At 44.6% G+C, this 24304-nt stretch overlaps 1 protein-coding gene across 2 annotated transcripts in view; it reads left to right on the forward strand.

Moving 5' to 3' along the window:
• Window positions 1-24304, forward strand: part of MTO1 (mitochondrial tRNA translation optimization 1) — a 524123-nt gene that overhangs the window by 76014 nt on the left and 423805 nt on the right. The window contains exons 2-3 of one of the 2 annotated variants that reach the window (XM_085619002.1): window positions 5424-5544; window positions 18858-19071. In XM_085619002.1, the coding sequence (XP_085475128.1) occupies window positions 5485-5544; window positions 18858-19071 (274 nt within the window). In that variant the 5' untranslated portion in view covers window positions 5424-5484. The remainder of the gene's footprint in view (window positions 1-5423; window positions 5545-18857; window positions 19072-24304) is intronic. The other variant, XM_085619003.1, reaches the window with a different exon arrangement.

Below are 24304 nucleotides of genomic sequence, written 5' to 3' on the forward strand. Positions count from 1 at the left end.
GTGCTCTATGGGCTGTCCAGGACCTACCCTAGGGATGACATATATGTATTAAAAAGGACGTTTTTTTGCCTGGCTAAGTGTTTATTTTGCCAGGTCAAAATGGCAGGTTAAAACTGCACACACAGGCTGCGATGGCATGTTTTAAAGTGCTACTTAGGTGGGTGGCACAATCCGCGCTGCAGGCCCACTGGTAGCATTTAATTTACAGGCCCTGGGCACAAGGTAGTGCAACTTTGCTAGGGACTTACAAGTAAATTAAGGATAGGATAGTATTTAGAAAGTGCACTTATACCAGGTAGTGTCAAGGTGCTAAGCGAACTGGGAGGACGGAGAACACCAACAACCAGCTAGGAGGCACAAGTTTCCTGAAGACCGGAAGCGAGTCTGCCTTAGAAATGGGAAGAGGCAATGAGTTACAGAGTTTAGCACCTGCCACAGAGAATGAGCGACCCCATTTGGACCTGTGAAATCTGGGAGAAAACTGTTTTTTTTGAGAAGAGGGTGTCAAGGCCCTCCATGGAGTATACCACTGAAACATGGTTTTAAGATATGATGAGCCGTTGCTATGCATTGCCTGGTACACCAAATTCAGAACCTTGAAGGAGATGCGCTTCCTGATGGGAAGCCAGTGCAAGGCTCGGATTCCTTCCCTGGCTGACAGATACTTCAGGATGTTAAGTATCAGCCTTGCCTCAGCATTCTGTACTACGTGAAGCTAGTTCAGGGAGCCTGCGCTGATGTTAAGGTACAGAGCGTTGCATTAGTCCAGCCGGGAGGTGACTAGTGCAATGATGGTGGGCCGGTGTAGCTCCAATGGGATACATGGCAATACTTTCCTCAAGATTTTAAGGATGTAAAAGCAGGTGCTGACTGTACGGTTCACCTGGGCATCAAAAGACAGGCCCTCGTCGAAGGGGACCCCCAGTTTTAACTGGAACAGTAAGGGGACCGCAATCTACGAGCCACCAGGCAGTAGATCAGATGGAAGTCTGTGGTCCAAAGACTAGTACCTCGGTTTTGTCCGCATTGATTTTTAATGAATTGTCCTTCATCCAGCATATAGTGCTGGACATACATTGATTGAACTTTTGGGGCGAATAGGCCACGTTACAACGAATACAATACATCGCATGCCATTATAACGCGGTTGTTACAACGACCGCCTTGTTACATTGCATACCATTATAACGCAAGTCGTTACAACGACTTGCTGTAGGGGGCGCTGGATGTTGGAATAGTATAATTTACTATTCCAACTCCAGTCTGTGCAACAGTAGGGGAGGTGTTGAATTTCAAATCCAACACCTTCTGCCCCCTACAGCAAGTCGTTGTAACAACTTGTGTTGTAAGGGTTTGCGTTGTAACAACGTGGTCGTTGTAACAACCGCGTTGTAATGTCATGCGATGTATCACATGCAATGTAAACGATGTTTCCCCTTTTGGGCAACCAATTGCAAACCATTAGAAATGGAAGCAATGATGTGTGTGTCATCCGCATAGAAGAGCACCCGGAACCTAAACGATCGCACCAATTTTGCCAAGGGGGTCACGAAGAGTGGGGCTGAGCTAAGATCCCTGGGGGACCCCACAGGAGGGTCAAAGGCCTTTGCTTTAAAGCCTCCACAACTGACGATGTGGGTTCTACCGGTCATAAAAGAGTGGAAAAGCTGCAGGGCCCTCCCAGTAAGTCCTGCATCCCGCAGTCGCTGAGTCATTAGAGCTGGGGAGATGGTATTGAATGCCGCTGAGAGGTCGAGCAGAATCAACACGCAGATCCGCCTTGGTCAACCTGCATGCGGATACAGTCAGAGGCTGCTACCAAGGCAGATTCAGTGCTGTTACCGGCCCGAAATCCATTCTGAGAGCTGTCCAGGATTTCCTGGTATTCAATATGTTTCATCAGCTCAACATTGAGGAATTTTTCCAGGATTTTGGCCAGGGCGGGGAGAAGGGATATAGGTCGAAAGTTCTTCAACTCTGAGAGATTGGCGTTGGGTTTTTTAAGGAGAGGTGAGACAAAAGCTTCCTTGGAGGTGACTGGATAGTGCCAGGACATGTGTGTTATTGAAGACCTTGCACAGGAAGTTAGCTATTGAATCGGGAGCAAGTCTGAGTGTGGAAAGCATGCAGAGATCAGAGGGTGCTCCGGACTTCAGGCCAAGTAAAAGTTCCTTGGTTCGTTGAGCTGTGATTGAAGGAAAAGAGGACAGAACAAGGTTCCCGGGAACCTGGCTAGGCTTCCCCTTAGGAGGGTCTGCGTTTTCCCCTTCGGCTACCTCTGTGACAGGATCATCCTCCACGGTCGGGGAGAATTTGTGAAAGATCTTAAGGACTTTCTCCTGGAAGTTGGGTGCTATTCTGTCACAGAAGTCTTGTTAGGGGTTCAAGAGTTGGGACCCTGGGGACTCAGCAATCTCCTTTATTACTTTGAAAAGCATCCAGGAGGAATCGGAATTGCCTGCCGACACTATCTTATCAGTGAGATAACGGGATTTGGCCTGGAAGATGGAGTGTTTATAGTCTCGCAGGACAGCTTTCTGCTTGGCTTTTTCCCGAGGGCAAGGGTCCTCACACCATTTTCGTTCTTGCCTGTGGCATAGGCGTCTGAGACCCATGAGCTCTTCCGAAAACCATGGAGCCGAGAGTGTAGCTCTTTTAATGACACAGCTTTTGAATGGAGCAATATTGTCCAACGCCTCAATAATTCAACTGCCAAAGCCGTCTGTCGTGCGTTTTAACTCTGCCAGTATAGATGAGTCAATAAAGTTTCTTTTTCATCTGCACTAGGCAGTTTTAGATTCACACTTTTGCACCCACTTTTTTGCGCTGCACTCTCACATCACTACACTGCTCGCTTTTGGGATTTTAGCATCCATACTTAAGGTATAACAAAAAAACATCCCAGAGCTCCCACTTCTCAGTGAGGTGGTTGTAGCCCTCAGTGGGACTAGGTTTTCCCACTGGGAGGAGAAAGCCCAAATGATGAAGCATGTCACTTTTGGTGAGGCATTCGTCCTAAAAAGGGATTGCTCCCCCTATTAGGCTTCTGTTAAAGAGACACAGTTTCACTTTTTACTTTTCTCTTTGCTTTATTGTTTTCAAGTTGTATCAGACCCAAGAAGTTAATTGTGTTTAGAGTGTATCTATATAGGGGTAGAACTTCTTGCAGGCCTTCAAAATCTATACCCTCGGACCCTCCTTCAGTGTTTCTGGTGTGTTATGAACTTGTAAAGCGCAACTGTTACTCGGTAGAGTGTCCTGGCACTCTGCACTAACAATGTACGAACCGAGAAACAAGAGACGAAAGAACAGAATTTGTTATTCAGGGGGGCGTGGCTTGGACGCCGAGGGAAGATGGCGGATCTCCGTTAGCTCCGCTCGGACGCGGTGCTATGTAGCTGTGTGGAAGGCTTCCCAGCGAGCTACGGGCACTGTCTCCAGAAGAACTTACCAGCGGAACATGGCGTGATTCTGAATTGCTCCTCGTTGGCTGTTTTTTCCACTCCTATCCCTCGGAAACGTGGCGGTTTGATTTCCTGAGGTAATGCCCGACGGCGGCCATTTTGTATCGAGGCGCCGACATTCTATTCCTGAAACACCGCGCACGCATTTCCTGGATCCAGTCATGCTTTGATGCTTTACTGCTTCATTTCTCTTCGAGAGGGAGTCTGTTCCAAGTTCAACAGTCGCCAGTAGCCCCTGGCCATGCTTGTTCTATATCGTTTCTCTCCCCGGAGAAGGTCTCATAATTTTGTCTTTTCTTCAGAGGAGCCGTGATTAACCCCTATGTTCCGGTATCTTCAGAGCCACAGGCTGGATGCATTGCAGCTTTGTGTATCTTTCTCTTTTTGTTCTAAGGTGATGCTGTAGTGGCTTTATGAATATCTTTGTCAAACCTTACAGCGTATGAGAGAACTCCGTGTACTTTTTCCCGCCAAAAAAGCATCTCGTCAAATTGCCAAGATGTCTAATGATTCCCATCCTCCAAATAAACCGTCTTCTTCTGGCGCAAAGCCTAAAAGGCTGAAGAATGACCCGCCCTCGCCTATTCTTTCATCGCAAAGCCCAGTTTTGGATAACATACTAGAGGAAGTGCGTGGTCTTCAACCTTTTATGGCCGCCACAAACGAAAAATTGCAACAAATTGAGGACCGATGGATTGTCATGGAAGGTAGGGTGACTGAGTTAGAACAACGCGTCAGTGACGTTCAAGATGTTGCCATAAAAATTCCGTTATTGGAACAAGAAATTCACAAATTGAAGCTCCATACTGAGGACTTGGAGAATCGTAATCGAAGGAATAACCTCCGTCTTTTTGGCTTGCCAGAGAATATTGAAGCTCCAGATATGTTGCTTTTCCTTCGAAAATTCCTTCATGACCTCTTGGGCCTTCAGTCATCTACACCTTTGAATATACAGAGAGCTCACCGCTTAGGTCGCCTTCAACCGAATTCCACCAAACCTCGTGGGATTATCATGCTGTTTCTGGAGTTCACAGAACTCATGACTGTTCTTAAAGCAGCTAAACTCAAACGTCACCTATCGTGGTCTGGGCACAATATCTTTATCTCACAAGATGTCTCCAATGCGACCAATGCTCGTCGCAAAGAATTTCTTGCATTGCGTCCACAAATGAGGCTCTTGAACGTCCAGTATGGCATACTCCATCCCTCCATCTGCAAGATCACCCACGACGGCCAGACGAGATCCTTTGATGACCCGGGAAAACTAAAACTGTTTCTCAATAACATCTCCTCTCGGAATATGGACACAAATCATTGAGCGCTTCTTCTTTTTTGCTGCTTCAGTGTAGTGCTCTTAACAGCTATTAACAGCTTTTTTCTGGTTACCTTAGATTCCTCTTATACATAGCTTTCCATATGCTTTAGTGCTTATTGCTTATTGTACGTTTGTTAATCACGTTTCTTCCTCTTTGTTACTGCTTATTCCTGTTCAAATTCTTTCTTCCCCTTCTCATATCTCGCTTCCGCTATATGATTACCTATGTTATGTCCTGCTTCCAATTGTACCCATGTGAATTACACCGCTGTCTTCTCTCCGGTCGCATCACGCTCCAATTTTACTTTTCTATTGATGTCTTTCAGGTCTGGACTCTTTTCCTTGACCTGTTTTCCTTCTCTGCTTTCCTATGCTTTTTTCCTCTGCTCACCTTCTTTCCCTCACCTGCTCTTTCGCGCTCTTTCTTATTTCAGTCTTCCTCTGGTCGGTGCGTCACTCTCTTCTTCTCTCGAGTTTTTCCATGTTTCCTCTTCGCTCTTTTCCCTTCATTTCTTCATGATTATGGTGCTTTTGGACTTCTTTTTATGTATTACATTGTCAAAGGCTTGTTGATTCTTCTTAATAAGGTGGTTTTATGTTTTGTTGTTCCCTTGTGTAACCCTTATGCGCATTTTGTCTTCCAGTGTCGTTGTGTCTCCGAAGTATTTCCACACCATGTGTATCACATTCCCCTGACCCTTGCGTATGTGTAATTTTGTTACGTGGAACGTCCGTGGTCTTGGAAATCCTGTTAAAAGACAAAAGGTAATTTCTCATTTATCTAAACTTAATTCCCAAATTTCCTTTCTTCAAGAAACTCACTGCAATGACGTCGAGTCACTGAAATTAAAAAGGCAATGGGTAGGCCAAGTTGTTTTTTCCCCTGCTGTTGACAAGAAGGGGGGGGTTGCCATATTGTTTCACAAAACTTTATCTGTGCAAATTATTTCCTCTCAAAATGATGACGCAGGTCGATGGGTAATGGCCAAGGTTGTTGTACACAATAAAACGTTAATCTTGCTAAACATTTATGGCCCTGTGAAACCAGATCCAAAATTTTGGAATGATATCAAAATTCTCCTCTCCACAGCTGATTGTCCCAATATTATTGTAGCAGGCGATTTTAATCAATGGTTGGATCCTTTCTCGGATCGCTTATCTAAGTACAAATTTCAACCGGATAAGACCCATAAATCCTTTCAATCGGCCATTGCCTCTCGCCCAATGTATGATGTCTGGAGAACCTGTAACCCTGATTTGTTGGAATATACGTTCTTTTCTAATGTACACCAAACCCGATCCAGAATTGATTATATCTTGGTTAGCAAATCCCTTCTTCCTTGTATCCAAAAATCTGAAATTGGCTCTATCTTTATCTCTGATCATGCCCCTGTCTATGCTATGTTCGACCTTTCACTCACCTCCACCAAATACAATCGCTGGAAGTTTAACACTCACCTACTTTCTGATACAACTTATATTAAAGAAGTCACCTCCTTTATTAATGAATTTTTCACCTTTAACAACCCATCAGACACTTCCACTTCTAACAACTGGGATGCTTTTAAAGCGGCGCTCCGTGCTTTTACTATTTCTTTTGTGTCCCGGAAGAAAACGGCCAATGTGAAAAAGTATAAAGACCAATTACAACAGTTGAAAAAATTAGAGCATGACTATTTTTCCTCCAGAAATGCTGATTCACTTAGGAGTTTAATTATAGCCAAAACCAACCTTAACAAAATTGCCACTGTTGATGCCTGCAATGTTTTACTTAGAATTAAATCTAAATTTCACGGAGGGCAAAATAAAGCAGGTAAAATGCTGGCGAATTATTTAAAAATTCGCTCTGAACGTAAGACCATTGGTCCTATCTTGGATGAATCCACCAATAATCTGGTGTCCTCTGATGAAGAAATTGCAGCGGTCTTTCATGACTACTACCGATCTCTTTACTCAGATGATACATTCCCCTCCTCTTATAATCTTGATAAGTTTTTTTCTGGACTTCCTGCTCCCCCATCTCTGAATGCTGAGTTTTCTGCCTTAGAGGCGGATATTACCCTTCAAGAGATTATTACCGCCCTTCAAGCTTTAAAGAAATCAAAAGCCCCCGGCCCGGACGGATTACCGGTGGAGTTTTATTGTACTTTCAAATCTTTGTTTGCCCCTAAATTATTGCAGCTGTTTAATTCCTTCATTGCTGATGCGAAAGCATCAGGCTCCTTTATGGATGCCCTGATCGTCATTATCCCTAAGCCTGACAAGGACCATTCTTTATGTAAAAACTTTCGCCCAATCTCCCTTATCAATTACGACTGCAAGATCTTCGCTAAGATTATTGCATCTCGACTTGATTCTATCATACCCCTTTTGATCAAGACGGACCAGGTGGGTTTTGTCAAAGGTAGATTGGCTTCCGATAATGCTAGAATGTTCATGAATATCCTGTCCCATGGTAAAAATTATAAAGATCCTTTGGCTGCTTTGTCTCTGGACGCTGAAAAAGCATTTGATCGTATAAATTGGCAGTATATGTTTCATACTCTACAATGGTTTGGTTTTGGCCCTAATTTTATTTCCTTTATCAAATTGTTATACTCATGTCCGAGGGCAAGTATTTTTGTTAATAACCAATTCTCTCAATTTTTTCCCCTATCCAGAGGCACCAGGCAAGGTTGTCCTCTCTCCCCATTACTTTTTATCCTGTGTTTGGAACCCTTCCTTGAGCGTATTCGAACCAATCCCAAAATTAAAGGTTTTGTCTCTGCTTCTGTTGAAACTAAAATATCTGCCTACGCGGATGATATATTGGTATACATGTCCAACCCCAGTGAATCCCTTCCCCCCTTTTTAGAAGAAGTCCATCTTTACTCTTCCATTTCTGGGTACAAACTCAATCTAACCAAAACGGAGGTTCTTCCTTTAAATTCGATTTGTTATCAATTCATGTTTGCGGATACAGCCTTTGCATGGTGTCCCTCCAAAATTAAATACCTTGGCATTTGGTTTGCCCCCAATATTGCGGACACTATTAAATTCACCTTTAACGCACTAATGAATAAGTTGAAATCCCTTCTCCTTGTGTGGTCCCCCTTATTTTTGTCATGGTGGGGTCGACTAGATACTATTAAGATGATGGTCACTCCTCATATTCTTTATACGGTTTCTATGCTCCCTGTCAAAATCCCTAACACGTTTTTCTCCCAACTAAACTCTTTATGTATTAAATTTTTATGGAACAATAAACGCTCCCGCATAGCCTTAAACAAACTTATTTGCCCCAAGGAAGAGGGGGGAGTGCGTTTCCCTAATTTTAAAATATACCACTCTGCTTTTTTGATTAAACAATCTTTCTCATTGGCCTTCGATTTTGGGGATACGCCTATACCTCGTTGGATTATCTTTGAGCGATCGCTTCTAAAAGAGTTTCAGTTTCAGCATGTTACATTTATGTCCAACTGCACCTTTTTGTCTAAAAACCCTGTACTAAAATACTCCCGTGAATTGCTGTGCAATACATTTCTTAAGGACCTATCCCCTATCCAATGTTTTTTAACCTCTACCCTGTGGTATAACAAATTTCTCAAATACAAAGGTAGATCTTTCTATTACAAATACTGGAAGGAAAAGGAGATCATTTTTGTCCATCAGTTTTTGAATGGGTTCTCTATCATCTCCTTCCAGGAATTACAAACACGATATCAGCTACCTGACTCCTTCTACAAGGAATACCTTATTATCTCTAATGCTATACAAACCCAATTGGCTACCTACTCTCTCCCATCAGCCCCACCTTCTTTAACACCCTCTTCACCATTGTATCCTCTATTCCCGGCGCATAAACTCAAAGCTGCCACTGTTTATAAGTTATTGTTATCTAATGCTAATGTTCGTTCTAAAACCACCATTGAAAGTGCATGGGAAACGGACCTATCCTTTTCTCTTCCTATTGAAAGTTGGGACAAACTATGGTCGAAATTATTTAAAGTTTCGGCTGCAGCCAGGATAACCCAATCTCTGTTTTTTCTGTATCATAGAGCCATTATTACTCCTGTTACTATTTGTAAGTTTTCCCCCACATCCTCTCCCCTTTGCTGGTCCTGCTCTACCGAAACTGGTACATTAGTCCATCAGTTATATGAATGTGCATCTGTTCTATCTTTTTGGAATTCAATTTGGAATGTATGCATGTCAGTTTTCAACTTTAATGCAACCTTATCTTTTGTAAATATCTTTTTAGGTTCCTTAGCTCCTGATATGGAAACTGTTTTACCTAGTTCTAGGTTATTTGCCCTTTTTATTGCATTAGCTTTTAAAGTGATCCTGTCTGCATGGAAAGATAATTCTAAACTGTCGTCAATTACTTGGTGGAATTTTATTTGTGACGAACATAGGATTGCTTCCGTTTCCTCCTCTTCTGTCTCCCAAAAAATCAAAACTGATCTTCTTTGGCTTCCTTTTACTGTTTATCTCTCCTCGCACCCTCCCTTGCGGTAATTCTTCTTCTTTTTACTCTCTTCTCTCTCTGGCTTTCTCTCTTCTCTTCCCCCCTCACCTCTTTGGTCTTTCCTCTCTTCTTCCCTTCTTTCCCTCCTATCCCATTCTCCAGTGCCATTTTCCTCAATTTACCCTATTATTGATCCTTTTTTCCTTTTGTTGACCTAATCATTATAAACCAACTTCGTTTATATAATATTTCTTATGGCGCTATATTGTAATAATTGTTTTATTGTATCATTTGTTTTTTCTTTTTCTTTTTCTCTGAAAATTCAATAAAAACTTCTTAAACAAAAAAAAAAAAAAAAAAAGAATTTGTTATTCAAGAAGAGCCATGTTTTCAGCTTCTTCTGGAATAGAGTGGTGGAAGTGAGGCATTTTAGATCCAGCGGCAGGCTATTCCATAAGTTAGGACCCAGAAAAGAAAAGGACCTACCTCCCCTTCTAGATTTACGGATCCGAGGGATTTTGGCCAGAAAAAGATTTCCTGAACGCAGTTGCACAGGAAGGATGTAGAATCCAATTATCACTTTTAGGTAACTAGGACCTGTTCCACGCAAAGCTCTATGGATGAGTAGTAGAGGTTTGAATGTAATCCTGTTCCTTATAGGGAGCCAATGCTGTTCTCTGAGGAAAGGAGACACATGGGTTTTTAGGGGTGGGCTGAGTATTGTGCGTGCAGCCGTGTTCTGGACCACCTGCAGTCTATTAATCAGGTAGTCAGGGAGGCCCAGGTATGATGAATTACCATAATCCAGTCTAGCTGTAATCAGAGTCTGGACCACCAGTTTCCGAGCCGGCAAAGACAGAAAGTGCACAAAACTTCCTCAGCATACGTAGTATGCCAAAACATGTTCCTACTATTGTGTTTACTTGAAAAAGAAATGAAGGTTCCCTATTGACTTTAATGCCTAGATTTTTTTTAGCATTAGTATGAGTACATGGGGGAGAAGAATCCTTGGGCCAGAAGGTCTGCCAAAGCACTTCCAATCTGAGACCGCAAAGGAGGAGCTCGGTTTTTCCTGCATTGCATTTCAGCTGGTAATAGGAAAGCCATTCAAATAGTGCGGCCAAACACTTTCTGATTTTCTCCCCAGGGAAAGTTTGGCTCCTGCCCCACGAGGAAGGCAGCTGGGTGTTGTCTGCATAAGAGACAACTTTAGCACCCAGAGTCTCTGCAAGGCATGCCAAGGGGGCAAGATATATATTAAAAAGGGTGGCGATTGAAGCCAAGCCCTGCAGCACTCCCACCTTAAGGCCCCGTCGTGCAGAGGAAAAGAGGCCAGCTATTTCCCCGCTTGTCTACCAAGTCCTATGGACTGGAGGCAGCACAGAAGAGTTGAGTGGGGTATCGTGTTGAATGCGGCCGACAAATCCAGTATATTCAGTACAGCTTTACCACCCGCATCAAAAGTATACCTGATAGAATCGACTACCTCCACAGGTGCCATTTCTGTGCTGCAGCTGGGGCAAAACCCATATTGAATGGGGTGTAACAAGTCATTGCTTTCTAGGTACCGAGACAGCTGCTGCTTAACATGTTTTTCCAGTATTTTGGAAAGGGCCGGGAGAAGCGAGATCGGTCTGTAATTAGACAGATCCGTAATTACTGTTTGTGTGTTTTTTTAAGCAGGGGCACACTTTTGGCCTGTTTCCATTCCTTAGGGATGATAGTGGACGAAAGTGAGGTATTTAGGAGATGGTTGAGAAGAGGATTGATAGCCCCTGCTCCCATGACCATAAAATTGATGGGGCATGGGTCAGGAGGAGAGCCAGATTTAAGACTCCTGATGGCAAGAGGTGAGTCCTCCAGGGACATTGGATCAAAACTATCCAAGGAAGGAGTTGAGTTGGAAATTTGCTTAGCATGCTGGTTAATATTCAGACTCTCCTCTCTCCGTTCTGAGAGGAGAAGCCTAGCGTGGATATTAGAGATATTATCCTGGAAGTTATCGGTCAGTTGTTAAAGCCATTTTCTAGAAGGCATCTGTTGGGTTATGCAGGCTACTGGGTAAATGAAGGACTTCACTATGATAAAGACGTCCTTGGATTTATTACCTGCCTTTAAATTTCGGGCCTCAAAGTATAATTATTTCTCTTTTTTAATTTCTTTCTGATACTTTTTTTGGGATAGGTTGTACCTCGTTTTGGAGATAGGGTAATAAAACTCCCTCCATTTCCTCTCTAAGTGCTTACACTCTAATTTGGCTTCTCTCAGAGAATTAGTGTACCATGGATTAGAAGGTTTGGCTCAACATGAATACAGTATCCGTTCCAGTGCTAGAGCACAAGCTAACTAAAATGTCTACATCCTGGTCCACATTATTTGTGAGAGAGGGCGTTTTCGCTTTTAGGGCCCTACAAAAGACTTCCGGTTGAATTTTATGAAAGTGTTACAATGCTCAGGCGGTAAGGACGGAGTGAGACTTATCTATTCTTTTGACATCTCTTTATTTAGACACTTAGACAGACAACCATTCTCCATAATTTGTGCAGGGGAACAGGCTCAAAACGTCTTTAACTCGTGTCACGCGGTTCTTGGATCCTCTCGCTTGTAGGATGCTCGGAAGAGAACAAAAAAGACAAAACAAAAAAAACACAAAGAAACCAGAGTCAGAGGTCTCTTTCTCAAGTGCTTATCTCTACGGGGATAGGGTGTGAGGTGATATGCACCAGCCGGCTACCAATGTGAGGGAAGGGGGAAAACAGGCAGGAGTACACACTGATGTGCAAGGTTCACTCGGTGTCGGTAACCCGCCTCCCCTTTAATGCCCGTAAACGGGCACGTACCTCTGCAAGCCAAGCTCCTCCAGGAGCGTGGCAGGTCTCTGCGCGGTGTCGCTGTAGTCTTTGTTCTCGGTCAGGAACGGTGGACGAGACCCCCGTGGCTCCGTTGTTTCCTTCAGGCTCCGGTGTCGGTGTCAGGAGGGACTTCCGCTGGCTGGACTTGTAAACGGCGTCTTCTCCCGGCGTCTTCTGAAGTCCCGCGTACACACCACGTCTTCCGGGTTCCTCCTCTACGTCCTTTTTTTCCGGCCTTTCAGGGAAGACGCTATACGTGACACACTCCCTCGGGGCGGGGCTAGCCACAGATACCTGGTGCTTCCTAAAGGGCCCGTAATCCTGTGGTACTCCGTTGTAGGTGGTCGTCATGAGACTGTTGTCCTGAAAGGATAAAAAAGGCATGGCGTGATCAGGGAGGGTATCGTCCTCTAGTTCATGCATTGGGATCTGATTTACGGTCTCGGTTCTAACCCCTTTAAGCGTAAGGTCAGTGTGGAATATGGATTTCTCTATTTTGGGCCACCTAAACCTAATCGGGTAATGATGTGACTAAACCAAAGGGATGGGAATATCCACTTCTATGGATAGACTAGTAAAAATATGACCCAGAGTATGTCTAGCTTCGTGTGTAGGCAGGAATACAGTTTGGGTCATAGTCTTAGCTGAGATGCGTTCGCGTAGTGTTAGAACATCCCTTTCTTCACCCAACTCCATGTGAAGATTGAAATCCCCTATAAGAAAAAAATTGGAGTATCTAAGGGCTAGGAGGGATAACGCATAATATAGGGAAGAGAGAAAGGAGCCAGCTGGGCCTGGGGGTCTATAGACTAAAGCTCCCGCTATGGATTGCTTGGGAGATAGGTAATACAGAAACCTAGAACCTCCACTTCATCCAGACCTACTACAGGAACAGGAGTGTAAATAAGATTATCCCTATAGATCAAGCCACCCCTCTTTCCAGTCTTGCGATCTTCTCTGAAAATGTTGTAACCCATAGGGATTGCAAAGCAGATCAGGGCCAAAGGAGTCAGTTAACCACATTTCTGTTACAAACAAAACGTCTACGGTCTCATCACATAGCATATCAGAAATATAGTCAGCATGTTTAGGGAGTGACCGGGCATTAATAAGAGCTGCCGCGAAGTCTAAGACCTCATTTAGAAGACAGACTAGAGTATCTGTCAAGGTCGCTTGTAGTTGTATGGAAACTGCAAAAAGAGCATCTTGTTTCTGTGCGTGCAGAGGAGTCCAGGACTAAGAGTATACAGGTTCGTGTAGGCGCTAGTCTGCGTAGTTGATCTGAGCTGTAGGAATAGTTCCTTTTACCTTCAGGAAACATTCGGGCATAGTAGCTGGTGCTGGACACTTCCAGGTCGCTTACGGGCACAGACGGGCTTGTCTTTGGCACGCCTTCGGGACGACATCGGCACATCCGCCCTGCGTCTTTCTTTATCTGCATCTGAGGCCTGGGACACTAGAGCTCACACTCGGCCAAAATGCTGTAGGTGTTCCCCAAGTAGGAAGAATGGCCGCGATGCCAAGCGCTATGCCGAGAGGCAAGATCAGCTGCTCCCTCCTCCTCGTACCAGAAGAGTGAGTAAGTATGGATAACGTTAGAGCATATGCAGATTCAAATTCATTTAAAACATTAAAATGCAAGTAAGAGCAATTTTAGCAACATTCCCTCGGTTCCCCACCTAATTCAGTCGCATCCATGCTGCGTCTTTCTTTTTCTGCATCTGAGGCCCAGGACACTAGCACCATGTTTCATCCATGTGTTTATGGCACGGAAGCAGTCATCAAATTTTGAATTGTAGATGACTTTGGGGCTATCCATTTTTAAAATGATTTAGGTGTCATCCGCATAGGGGATAGGATTTGGGGAGAGGATGTAGCCTTACAGCTAGAGCGGTCGACCTCGAAGCTGGGGAACCGGGTCGAGTCTCGACAATGACGCTCAGCATCCTGTGATTCTGGGCAAATTACTTAATCTCCCTGTGCCTAACAAAAATGAATGCGTCCATCTGTAACAAAACTGGTGCTCATGTAAATCGCTGTGATACCCGATGTCTCGGGTCTAGTTTGCGCAATATAAAACTCTAAAAAACTAAAACAAATAGTTGTCACAGGTCAGGTTGAATGATTTAATCAGTTTGGTAAGGGGGTTATTTAGATGTTGAAAAATAGAGGGGATATAATGGACCCCTGAAGAACGCCATAGTGTTGTGTGTGAGGAATTAATGTGAAAAGGGGTAGCTATATTACACTTTGTCTATGAGATAAGAAGGAGTCTATTTTAAAGCATTTTCATGGATTCTCATATTGCAAAGTCTTTGCAGTAGAGTGTGGTGGTGGACATTGCTAAATGCAGCCAATAAATCCAGAAGTAATAAGGCAGCTGCTCCATTTTTGTTCAATTTGAGTATAAGTTCATCCCAGATGGATATAATGTCTTTATTTTGTTATTTTTTTTAACAACAGTTTTTATTATGCCAATTGTCAAATACAATGCAGAGCTCTGTAACCCAGAGACAGACTGCCACATGGTACACAAAAATATTGCGTTGACTTTTAGCATTTGCATTGTGCAAAAACTGAAACAATAAAGAAACAAAATCCCCCCCTGCACTGTCTATGCACCACACAGTTAATCACACAAATTCGCCCGCACATAAGGAACATCATCCGCGGGACCCAATAGGTCCGGAACCACAACTCCTGCCCAACTTAACCCTCAACTGCCACATCCCTCACGGCAGGGGGCTCCAGGTCCAAACCCTGGTATGTTGCCCACCTCTTCCAGATCTTAAAATGCTTCAACAGCACCCTCGTGCCTGAAAAATAGGAACCTCCAAACCCATATTGAAATCGAAACCATTTTTCCATGCCGAAAGCAGGGGTGGGGCCTCAGCCTTCCACCTACGAGCAATGTCCAATTTAGCCAGCGTAAAGCCCAGTAGCATCAGATGGCGCTTATAAATATTTGCCCCCACCTCCTCCATTATATGTAATAGCACCACTTTTGTGGAGTAAGGGAGCTCCCACCCCAAGATCTCAGCAAGGCAGACCAAAACCCCCCGCCAGAACCGTTCGAGCCCCACGCACTGCCAAATTGTATGAAACAGAGTACATCTGCAGAGCCACATCCTAGGCACACCGGTGACTCTATCAAGCCCGTCCTCCACAGCCTAACACGTATATAATATACTCGGTGAAGATAATTAAATTGGATCAACCGAAGGCGCATGGCAATCGCCGCTCCCCTAGGGGACGCAAGCACCTACGTCCAATCCTCCTCGTCCAGGGGACCGAGGACATCCTCACACCTCTCCCTCAGTTTATCAAACGTAGTGGGGCAATTTGTCGCCAAGGATTGATATATCTTGGAGATTTTATGGTCTTGGAGGTCACCCATAAATACTTTAACTTCAAGAGGACTGAACTCGGGAAGAGACTCCAATCCCGCAATGCTGGGAAGTATAGCATGTCAAACCTGCAAGTATTTGAAAAATTGTGTTTTCGGCATCTGATAGTCATTCTGGAGATCCTGGAAAGATTTTAATACCGTGCCACGCATACCGTCCCCTAGGGTAGAGATCCCAATATTATCCCAGTCACGGAAACCCCCCAAGCCTGCAAGTTGTGGCAATCTACCATTAGACCAAAGGGGAGTCTCCCTTGTCAGCCTGCCCCACCACCCCATCCTGCGCAGGGCCTGCCTCCACACCTGGAAAACTACCCTCGTAGCGGACGGCTGTGTCTTGCGGATAGAAGCCGAGTATAAGACCGTGTGTAAAGAATAGGAACCCATCCCGCACCGCTCCACTGCATATGCAGGATCAGAGCGATCCCCATACCACCATTCGTTCAATATCAGGAGTTGCGAGGCCACATAATAGGACTGGACATCCGTGGTGGCCAGCCCACCACAGTACGTGGACTGAAAACACGTCCGTAGCGCGACCCTGGGTGCCCACCCTGCCCAAAGAAACTGACCCAGAACCAAATTAACCTGGCAGAACCAAGAGGGCCTAACGGGAAATGGATGATTTTGTAGCTGATAGAGCAAGCGCGGCAACGAGACCATTTTAAAGATGGCCAACCGACCTGGAAGAGAAAGGGGCATATGAGACCACGTTTTCAATTCGTCACGCACCGCGCCCAAACCGATGCAACATTCCGGTCCCAGGACTCCCCCGATGAAGCGGACAGAAAACCCCCCAGATATTTCATACCGACGCGGTTAACTGCACCGCAGAGGCCCAGGTACCCAATTCCACCTGGCTCCCCAGTGGCCACAACACAGACTTGCTCGCGTTCATGAAGAGACCGGAGGTCTCCCCAAAGATTTCCATAATAAGCAACAATCTGGGGCCGTCCTATTAACGTCGGTCAAAAAGAAAAGAACATCATCCGCGTAGAGCGCGATACGGTTCCATAGCCCCTGTGCCCATTCGAAGCCCACCACTTGTGCGTCTATCCGCCAAGGGCTCCATCGCGAGGGCAAAAAGAAATGGCGACAGCGGGCATCCCTGACGGGTGCCCCGTCCAATAGGAAAAGTGAAGGAGGCAGCTCCCGCAACCCGTACTGAAGCCGTGATATGTGTATAAAGAAGTTTTAAATAGGCCAAGAAACGTGGGCCCAAATTCAAATTATCCAAAAGCGCAAATAGATACGCCCAACTAAGGGAATCAAAAGCCCTATCCATATCCGCCAAAAGGAGAGCCGCTGGCACAGCCTGCTTGGTCCGGATGAACCAGCGAGGTGACATGGGAGCGAAGGTGAGTGGCCTCAATATTTAGTAGCGAAATGGGGCGGTATGAAGAGTGTTGGTCTGGAGGACGGCCCGGCTTTTGGAACACGACCACCTCGGCGTGTCTCTAGTTTACACAGTGTTTACGTTTGTCTTTTGGGCGCACGTTTTTTCAAGGTGGGTGTTGAGTTGCTGGATGTTTAGTTTTTTAGGTCTCAGCTACTCAGCGCGTGTGCTGTTTCTGTGAGACATGCTGTATTTAGTTAAGGACTTGAAGCTCCGCCCATATTTTTCATTGGCTTGTGTCATTGTCCTTTGTAAATGTTGGCTTCTGATTTGGTAATAGGCTTAATAGTCACTCATTAGTACCACCTTTTACTGTTGTTACCTCCCATGAGGACTGGCCCTCTTACATGTGTCCTTACTTGCAAGCTTTCAATAGCAGTTCGGAGAACTATTTACTTAATTAATGTACACAGCACTCACAGGACGCCAGCTTCAGCAATGGCGGCTGCTTCCCGCCTAACAGACTTGGTATTTGCATTTCTTGGTTTGAACAAGTCAAGTTCAAAACAACTTTATTTCGATTCATGACGAATCATAAAAAGCACGTATACATAAAATACATAATTAAGGGGTACAGTTACGTCGGGTTACAGTCACTATAAAAATAGAGCAATTAAAATATTTACATCTTCCTTTTAAAAAATGCAGAAATTTTTCGATAATTACATCGGGTGTTGTCAAAGACTGTTAAGTTATCTATTTACAGAACGTTTTTTAAGGCGAAAAGCAGCTACCAGGAAGTTAGCGACACTAAACATAGTTAGTGGTGAATCTAATTTTTTTAAGAAAAATAGAGCAGGCTTGATTTGCACGATCCCCTTGTTCTTAAGCAATGGAACAATATACTTTTTCCTGGGCAGATCATATGTACCACAGAAGAACATAAAATGAGCAGTGTCCTGCAGAGAAAAACCATCACATTTGCAGGCCGCTAAATCCTCTGGCTTGGCCCATACCTTCGAGTCATTTAGCAGAAAGTGAATCTGGTTAAGTCTTAGTTTGGTTAATAACCAGCGATGTAATGGGATAGACACTACTGTTAAATAAGGTTCAATGGCCGGTGTAGTTTTGGAAATATAATGCTCCCTCACAGTGGGTTTTCGCAAGCTCACAGCTCCCCCGCTCCATTTCTCTTGCTTGGGAAAAAGTTACTTTGAACCATTCCAGGTCATTCTTAACGATGCAGTCTGGTTTATGGAAGAGATCTGGGCGGCCCAGGGATGTTAATGTTTTTTTAATATATGCTAGCCACGGGATATTTTTCATATTGTCCATAAGTAGGCAGTCTCTCATAATTGTGTGGTTCAGAGTTAAATTGGAGTTCAGCCATGTTTTTAACCACATCAAGATAGGGGATTGTTTGATGGTGTCACTGATGTACCCCTGGCCTAGTTCCATATGGACAGAAAAGGTGGCTGTGGATTGAGGTAATCCTAGAAGCATACGTAGAAATCTGTTTTCTTCCATCTGTATTGGTTCTATATTGTTGGAATAACCCCAGATGGAAGCCCCGTACCTTACTACTGAGATTGATTTCGCTCTGTAGAGTGCCAGCATTGCTTCCGTTGGCTTTCCACCCAGACGTTTTGAGAAGCCGACAATGGCGGCTGCTGTTCTTTTCTTGGTTTGAACAGCATTTGGTAATACCACCACACCTTTTAGCAGACTGTAACATTCACGGTTTTTACTTAAGGTGTAAGGCAGAATGACGACTTTTCGGTAGTGACTTCACTGTAAACTAGCTGAATGGTAGAAATATGCATTTATCCGATCCACTTATATTTCACCCTTTTACACAGTCCTGTAAATGAGCGGTGAGCCTTAGGTTTAACACTTTTCTGTAAACTGCTGTAGTTCAAGGTAATCGTCATTTGTATTCTTTCAGAATGTTGAAAACATGCCACATTTAATGATAAACATCTTTGTATTTAAAGGGAAGTCACTTTTTAGTGTTAACAGAGATTTTTTTTTTTGCAGATGTTTTCGTTGAGATCTACCTTCTATCGACAGTTCACCTCTGCCTACAAGAACCAACTGCCTCTTCACTTTGGCAGCACAGCCAGTGATGTCACTGTGCCCAACTATGACGTTATCGTGGTCGGAGGTGGACATGCTGGGACTGAAGCTGCAGCCGCTGCATGCAGGACAGGGGCACGAACCCTGCTTGTGACACACAAGCTCGAGACTATCGGTATAGTAGAAATATTGATTTATAAGATTTATATACATGTGTCAGAACTCGCATTGTAGACCTTGCTTAATGGTAAAAGGTGTTAGTATCCAACGCGGCGACTGGATTAACATTTTGGCAACAAAGTCCCTTTTTCGAAAACCTTACTAAGCTCTGAGCAGGAAGCAATAAGTATACAAAATTTGAATCAGAATGAAATCTACGATATATACTAAAGGAGATAGATCAAGCCTAAAGACCGCTCGGTTCCCACTGCTGATAAAGCAAGCCTTGATAAACCTAATAAGTGTCGCCTGTGGCTCCTATTGGCTTTCCCAATGCCTTTCGCCGATGCTGTGCATGTAGGTCAAACATTTAAAAAAAAAAGGCACGTGATGCGGCTGTTTGTAGGTGCTTACAAGCATAATGATGTATGTGCGCTTAGAAAATGACGCATGCTCTATTTACGGATCCGAGATAGTTTGATGCATTTATAAAAATGAAAAACTAGTGCAAAAGAGATTTCTTTTTTTTTTTAGCGGAAAAGGGTGGACAGCAGTTTGCTGCCTGATCCTGACCTTCTCCCCTCAACAAATAAAACAAGCATTTACAATGCAATGGTCTTGGCATTGTTAAAGTTAGACCTATTGGCATTGCTCATGACATTTTTTGTTTTGTTTTTAAAATATTTAAAGAAACGGCATTGTTATTTACAATGTCAATAGCTTAATCACTCTCAAATGCGAGCCACACACACAAAGCCACCCACACACACAGAGCCACTCACATAGCCACCTACACACACACAGTTACCCACACACAGACAAAGCCCCACGCATAGAGCCACCTACAATAAAAGCCACCCACACAGAACCACACACACAGAGCCTCCCACACACACACAGGTCTATTGGAGTTTACAACTATACAGAGACTCTCAAAGATCTTATGCCCCCCTATAGACCCAGGCTACCCTTCTGAGCATGTTCATATGTTGGAACAAGGAAAATCTGCTGTTGGCTCTGGAATTACAACATTGGTTTCCAACTGAGAATCATTTTCAAGTGAACCCGGTCTAAGTTGAAGAACATTAGCTAACACAAACACAAACGAGGTATGCAAAGCCCCCAAAAAAGAGAGGTTACTAGATAGGGTCTGCTCCCACCACCAGTCACACCAGTGACCCCTTTAGGTGTATATTCTTTATCACGGTTAGTAGAAGATTCACGGGAAACAAATGAAGGCTTGTCCAATAGCACCGATGATGAATAACGATTGATTAAACCCATATCTGTGACTGGGGGTGAATGTTTTGCCAATGTGCAACATTCCGTCCATCATCTTGTGTGTTTTCCTATTTATAACCACATACATGATACCCTGAGATTGTTCATACAGGGGATAGGGGAAGTTACACCACAGCCTCCTGCATAGAACTGAAAACCCATTGGTACCAGTGTAACATCCAAATATCACAACAGAGCAATAGATCAGTCCAGCTTTGCAAAGGGCCTTCCACTGTGCAGTAAAACGTGTCTTCGCATGTTTTGTAACTTTTGAACAGTTTGAGCTAGAAACAAAAACATTTGTCAAAATCTGCAGCTGCAGCAGATGATGGATTATGTGGCGAATGCGGCAAATCTATAAGTATACGAAAATCGCTGCAGCCACATAATTGCATAGTTCCATTGGCCCTGGTTATAGGAGAGAAAGATAAGCAGTGACAGGAGGGAATAGAATGACACTAGAAAAGCGATTATATAGTGTAGTGGGGCAGTGACAGAAGAAAGTGGACCGTGTATGACTACAGAATTTAGGGCAATGCCAACGGCAGGATGGGCAGTGACAGAGACATGTTGTGTAACGAAGAGATGAGCAGTGATTGGAGAGGGGGACATGGGAAGTGAAAGGAGAGAGAACAGTAACATGGGGAAGAGTTAGAGGAGGTTAGTGACAGGAGGGAGAAGTAATATGTGAAAACCTTACTACGCCCGCTGTGAAGCTCTCTGAGGATGGAGAGGGAAACAGCAAAACGCGGGACAACACGCAAGAGCTATAGAAGAAGAGGACAAAGATTGAGTAACCTCAGTGTGAACAGATTTTTAAATGCTGGAGTTCCTTTCTGTTAGATAGGGTGGAAACACAAAAAATCAAATCTGAGCTTTCCTATTTAGAGCACAGTCTCAAAAGCAAACAAAGAGTGCACTTAGAAGAAACAGCAGTTAAAGCATAAGAGATTCGAAAAACTGTTTCTTCATTACAGAAAGTGAGGTCCGGTGAAAGTGCAGACATACAGTGTAGGTTCGTCCTGGGATTGGGACCGACAGTCGAGGGGTGGTTATCATCCAGATACTGTGGGGTTCAGAGTTTCATAGGGAGCCTGTTTATTGAATGGGATTTATAGGACGTGTTCCATAGGCCCAGAGATTGTAGGGGTGAAGTGGGAAGGTTCCATATACATACATTGACAATGGAGTCAATGTTTTCAAACCACGGTATTCTGACGATTTGGCTAGATTTCTTTTTTTATTGTTAATCAAGAACATAGCAATCAGGATGCTTTAGGTTATTTCTTAAGAGCCTAGGACCAGAGCTCTGCCATCCCTTACGCCGTGAGCACTCCCCAAAATGATATGAACAGAGGGTACTTTGGAGGAGGGACTCGTCATTAGATTGGTGGCTATAAAGTGACAATGTTTTGGGAGGAAAAGAGAGAAAACAGAAGCTCCGAGCTCGTGACGGATAATGAGAGGATTCAAACAGACTAAAAGGGCACAATAAGGGACGTAATATAAAGGAACCAACAGATTGAAAATAAAGCTGTGAGTGGGGATCTAAGCACAAGAAAGCGTGAGGGGAATGGGTGAAAGAATGAAAGAAAAAAAATTGAGGAATACAAAGAAAGAAGGCACTAGGATGAGATGTGCATGGGCGCACTAAGAAAAAGATTCTCGAATCAGGAATAAAATGAACACTGCCTACGATTATGATACATGGACAATGAAAATAAACATGAAGAGCAGGCAATCCAATGCCCCTAAAGCAGAATCATAAGCTCTTGGGTCATATTACTATATATATATATATAATAATATATAATATATATACATATTACACAGCACACGGAGCACTCACCTAACGGCGGTGTGCGCCGGAATCGTTCGCCTCTGTGATTGTGGGGACACTGCCGGAGCCACTCCCAGGACGCGCTGACCTGGGCCTGCTGCAGCCTTCTACGCTTGGATCCGAGACACCGTCAAACCCTGCACGGCAAGCGCAGCCGCTCACTCGGTCCCTCGCTGGCCCTGCCGGGATTGGTGGCGACAACAGAGAATCCTCCTGATGTGCCCCCGTGTCACCAGAGCCCGGATGGTGGAGGGCTGAGTCGGAGGCCGCGGCTGCTGTTAGGGGAACCAGCCGGATCCATTGAGCCGGTGAGTCCAGAGCGTGGCCTGCTGACCTTAGCTGCGCGTCCCCGCAAGTGAAGTCCCCAGCTGCGAGGTGCAGTCTGGTGTGTAGCGGGGGCTCACGTTCCAGAGTCGCATGGCTGGCGGGGCCAGGGGGAAAGGCCGCTGCTGAACACAAGCCACGCACGCGGACCAGCGGGCGCAACGCTCAGCCTCAGCCCGGCCCCCTACTACTTCTTCCAGGGGCCTCAGCCGCCAGGCAGTCACACGTCCAGGAGCTTTCACTGAGCCGAGAGCAGGGGGAGAGGACGCCAGGAACACCACCGCCTTTCTCCGAGGCAAAGCAGAAATGCCTCGGAGAAACGCAGTGGCGTTTTCGGATTCGGGGCGTGTTTCTCTTTCTCTCCTCTTGCCATTGGCTGGAGGAGAGAAAAACACGCCTAAAAAGGGCGTGGCTAAAAAGTGGAAAGAAGAGCACGGAACACGCCCCCGAATCTGAAAAAGACGGAGCCTATTTGGAGGGACGGCTCTCTCCTCCAATGGCTGGCCTCCGTTTAGGAAGCCAGCCAATGGAGGAGAGGCAAAAAGAGAGGCGGGCTAAATAGCCACTCTAAGAATCATAAGATCTCCGGACTTACGGTTCTGCCTTCGGCAGACCGGACGGTCCATCGACCTAAAAAGGAGCAAAAAAGACAGTGGGATTGGGGGACAATGGAGGAGTTGGTGTGGGGGGTACTAGACGGGAGTGGGTGGGGAGAGGGGAAAAGCAGCACATAAGGGAGAGCAACACTGGGGGCTGGTAGAAGAAGCACATGAGCAAGAAAGCAACATGGAACGTGGAAGAGGCAGGGAGGTTGGCTGTGGGAGAGCGCTTGAAGATAGAGATTTCAACACAAGGGAGACAGCAATGCAGAGAAGCACATATCGAGATAGCTGGATGTTTTTTGTAATACTATATAGGATGAGTTAGTGGATCTGGCTGACATGGACCATTAAAAGTGGGATGGATATCTCCTCTCCTGAAGACATTATGCAAGCCCCATCAGCTATATATCTCCACCATATTCAAATTACAGCGACGTAAGACTATCGGAATGCTTTATTGTACACTCAATGAGCTATTTATATTCACCATTAGAACAGATTCCAGATGGCCTACATGTAGGTCAGAGAATTCTGATGATGTGCATATATGTACAGTAATTTACTTTAGAAGTCGGAACACAAACAGCATTTTATACTTGGAGGTAGGTGTATGTATTGAATTTGATTTTTGTAAGCTAGATTACATTCGCTTTGTACACTTGGCACAATAGCACTTTATCATATTAGTAACAAGCATTTACAATGCAACGGTCTCGGCATTGTTAAAGTTAGAGCTATTGGCATTGCTCATGACAATGCCGTTTCTTTAAATGTTTTAAAAACAAAAAACATAAACAAAAATAATGTCATGAGCAATGCCAATAGCTCTAACTTTACCAATGCCGAGACCATTGCATTGTAAATGCTTGTTTACCAACTGGTCGGTGTCCAAAGGTGCCGCTGGTCTTCCAAATCGTCGGGAGGACCCGGGGGGCTTCTGCGCACCCTGTGTTGAGTGGTTGGAGTGGTGAACCGTGCATTTTTGACGACGAGTTGGCTTGTGTTTTGGGTTCATGCCATCTAGGCAGTTCCGATTTTGTTTGTGCCATACGATCTAGGCATTTCCAATAAAGCGCTGGCGCCGTGATTGTAAAAAAAAGTGAGTGCGTGGCAGCCATTTGTTTTCTGTTTCTTTACATTTGTTACAATTGTAGCAACCGCGCATTAGCATAAAATGTTTAAAGCGCGAGGGCCGCGATTTA

This window comes from Triturus cristatus, chromosome 7 (assembly GCF_964204655.1).
Source record: "Triturus cristatus chromosome 7, aTriCri1.1, whole genome shotgun sequence".
NCBI lineage: Eukaryota > Metazoa > Chordata > Amphibia > Caudata > Salamandridae > Triturus > Triturus cristatus.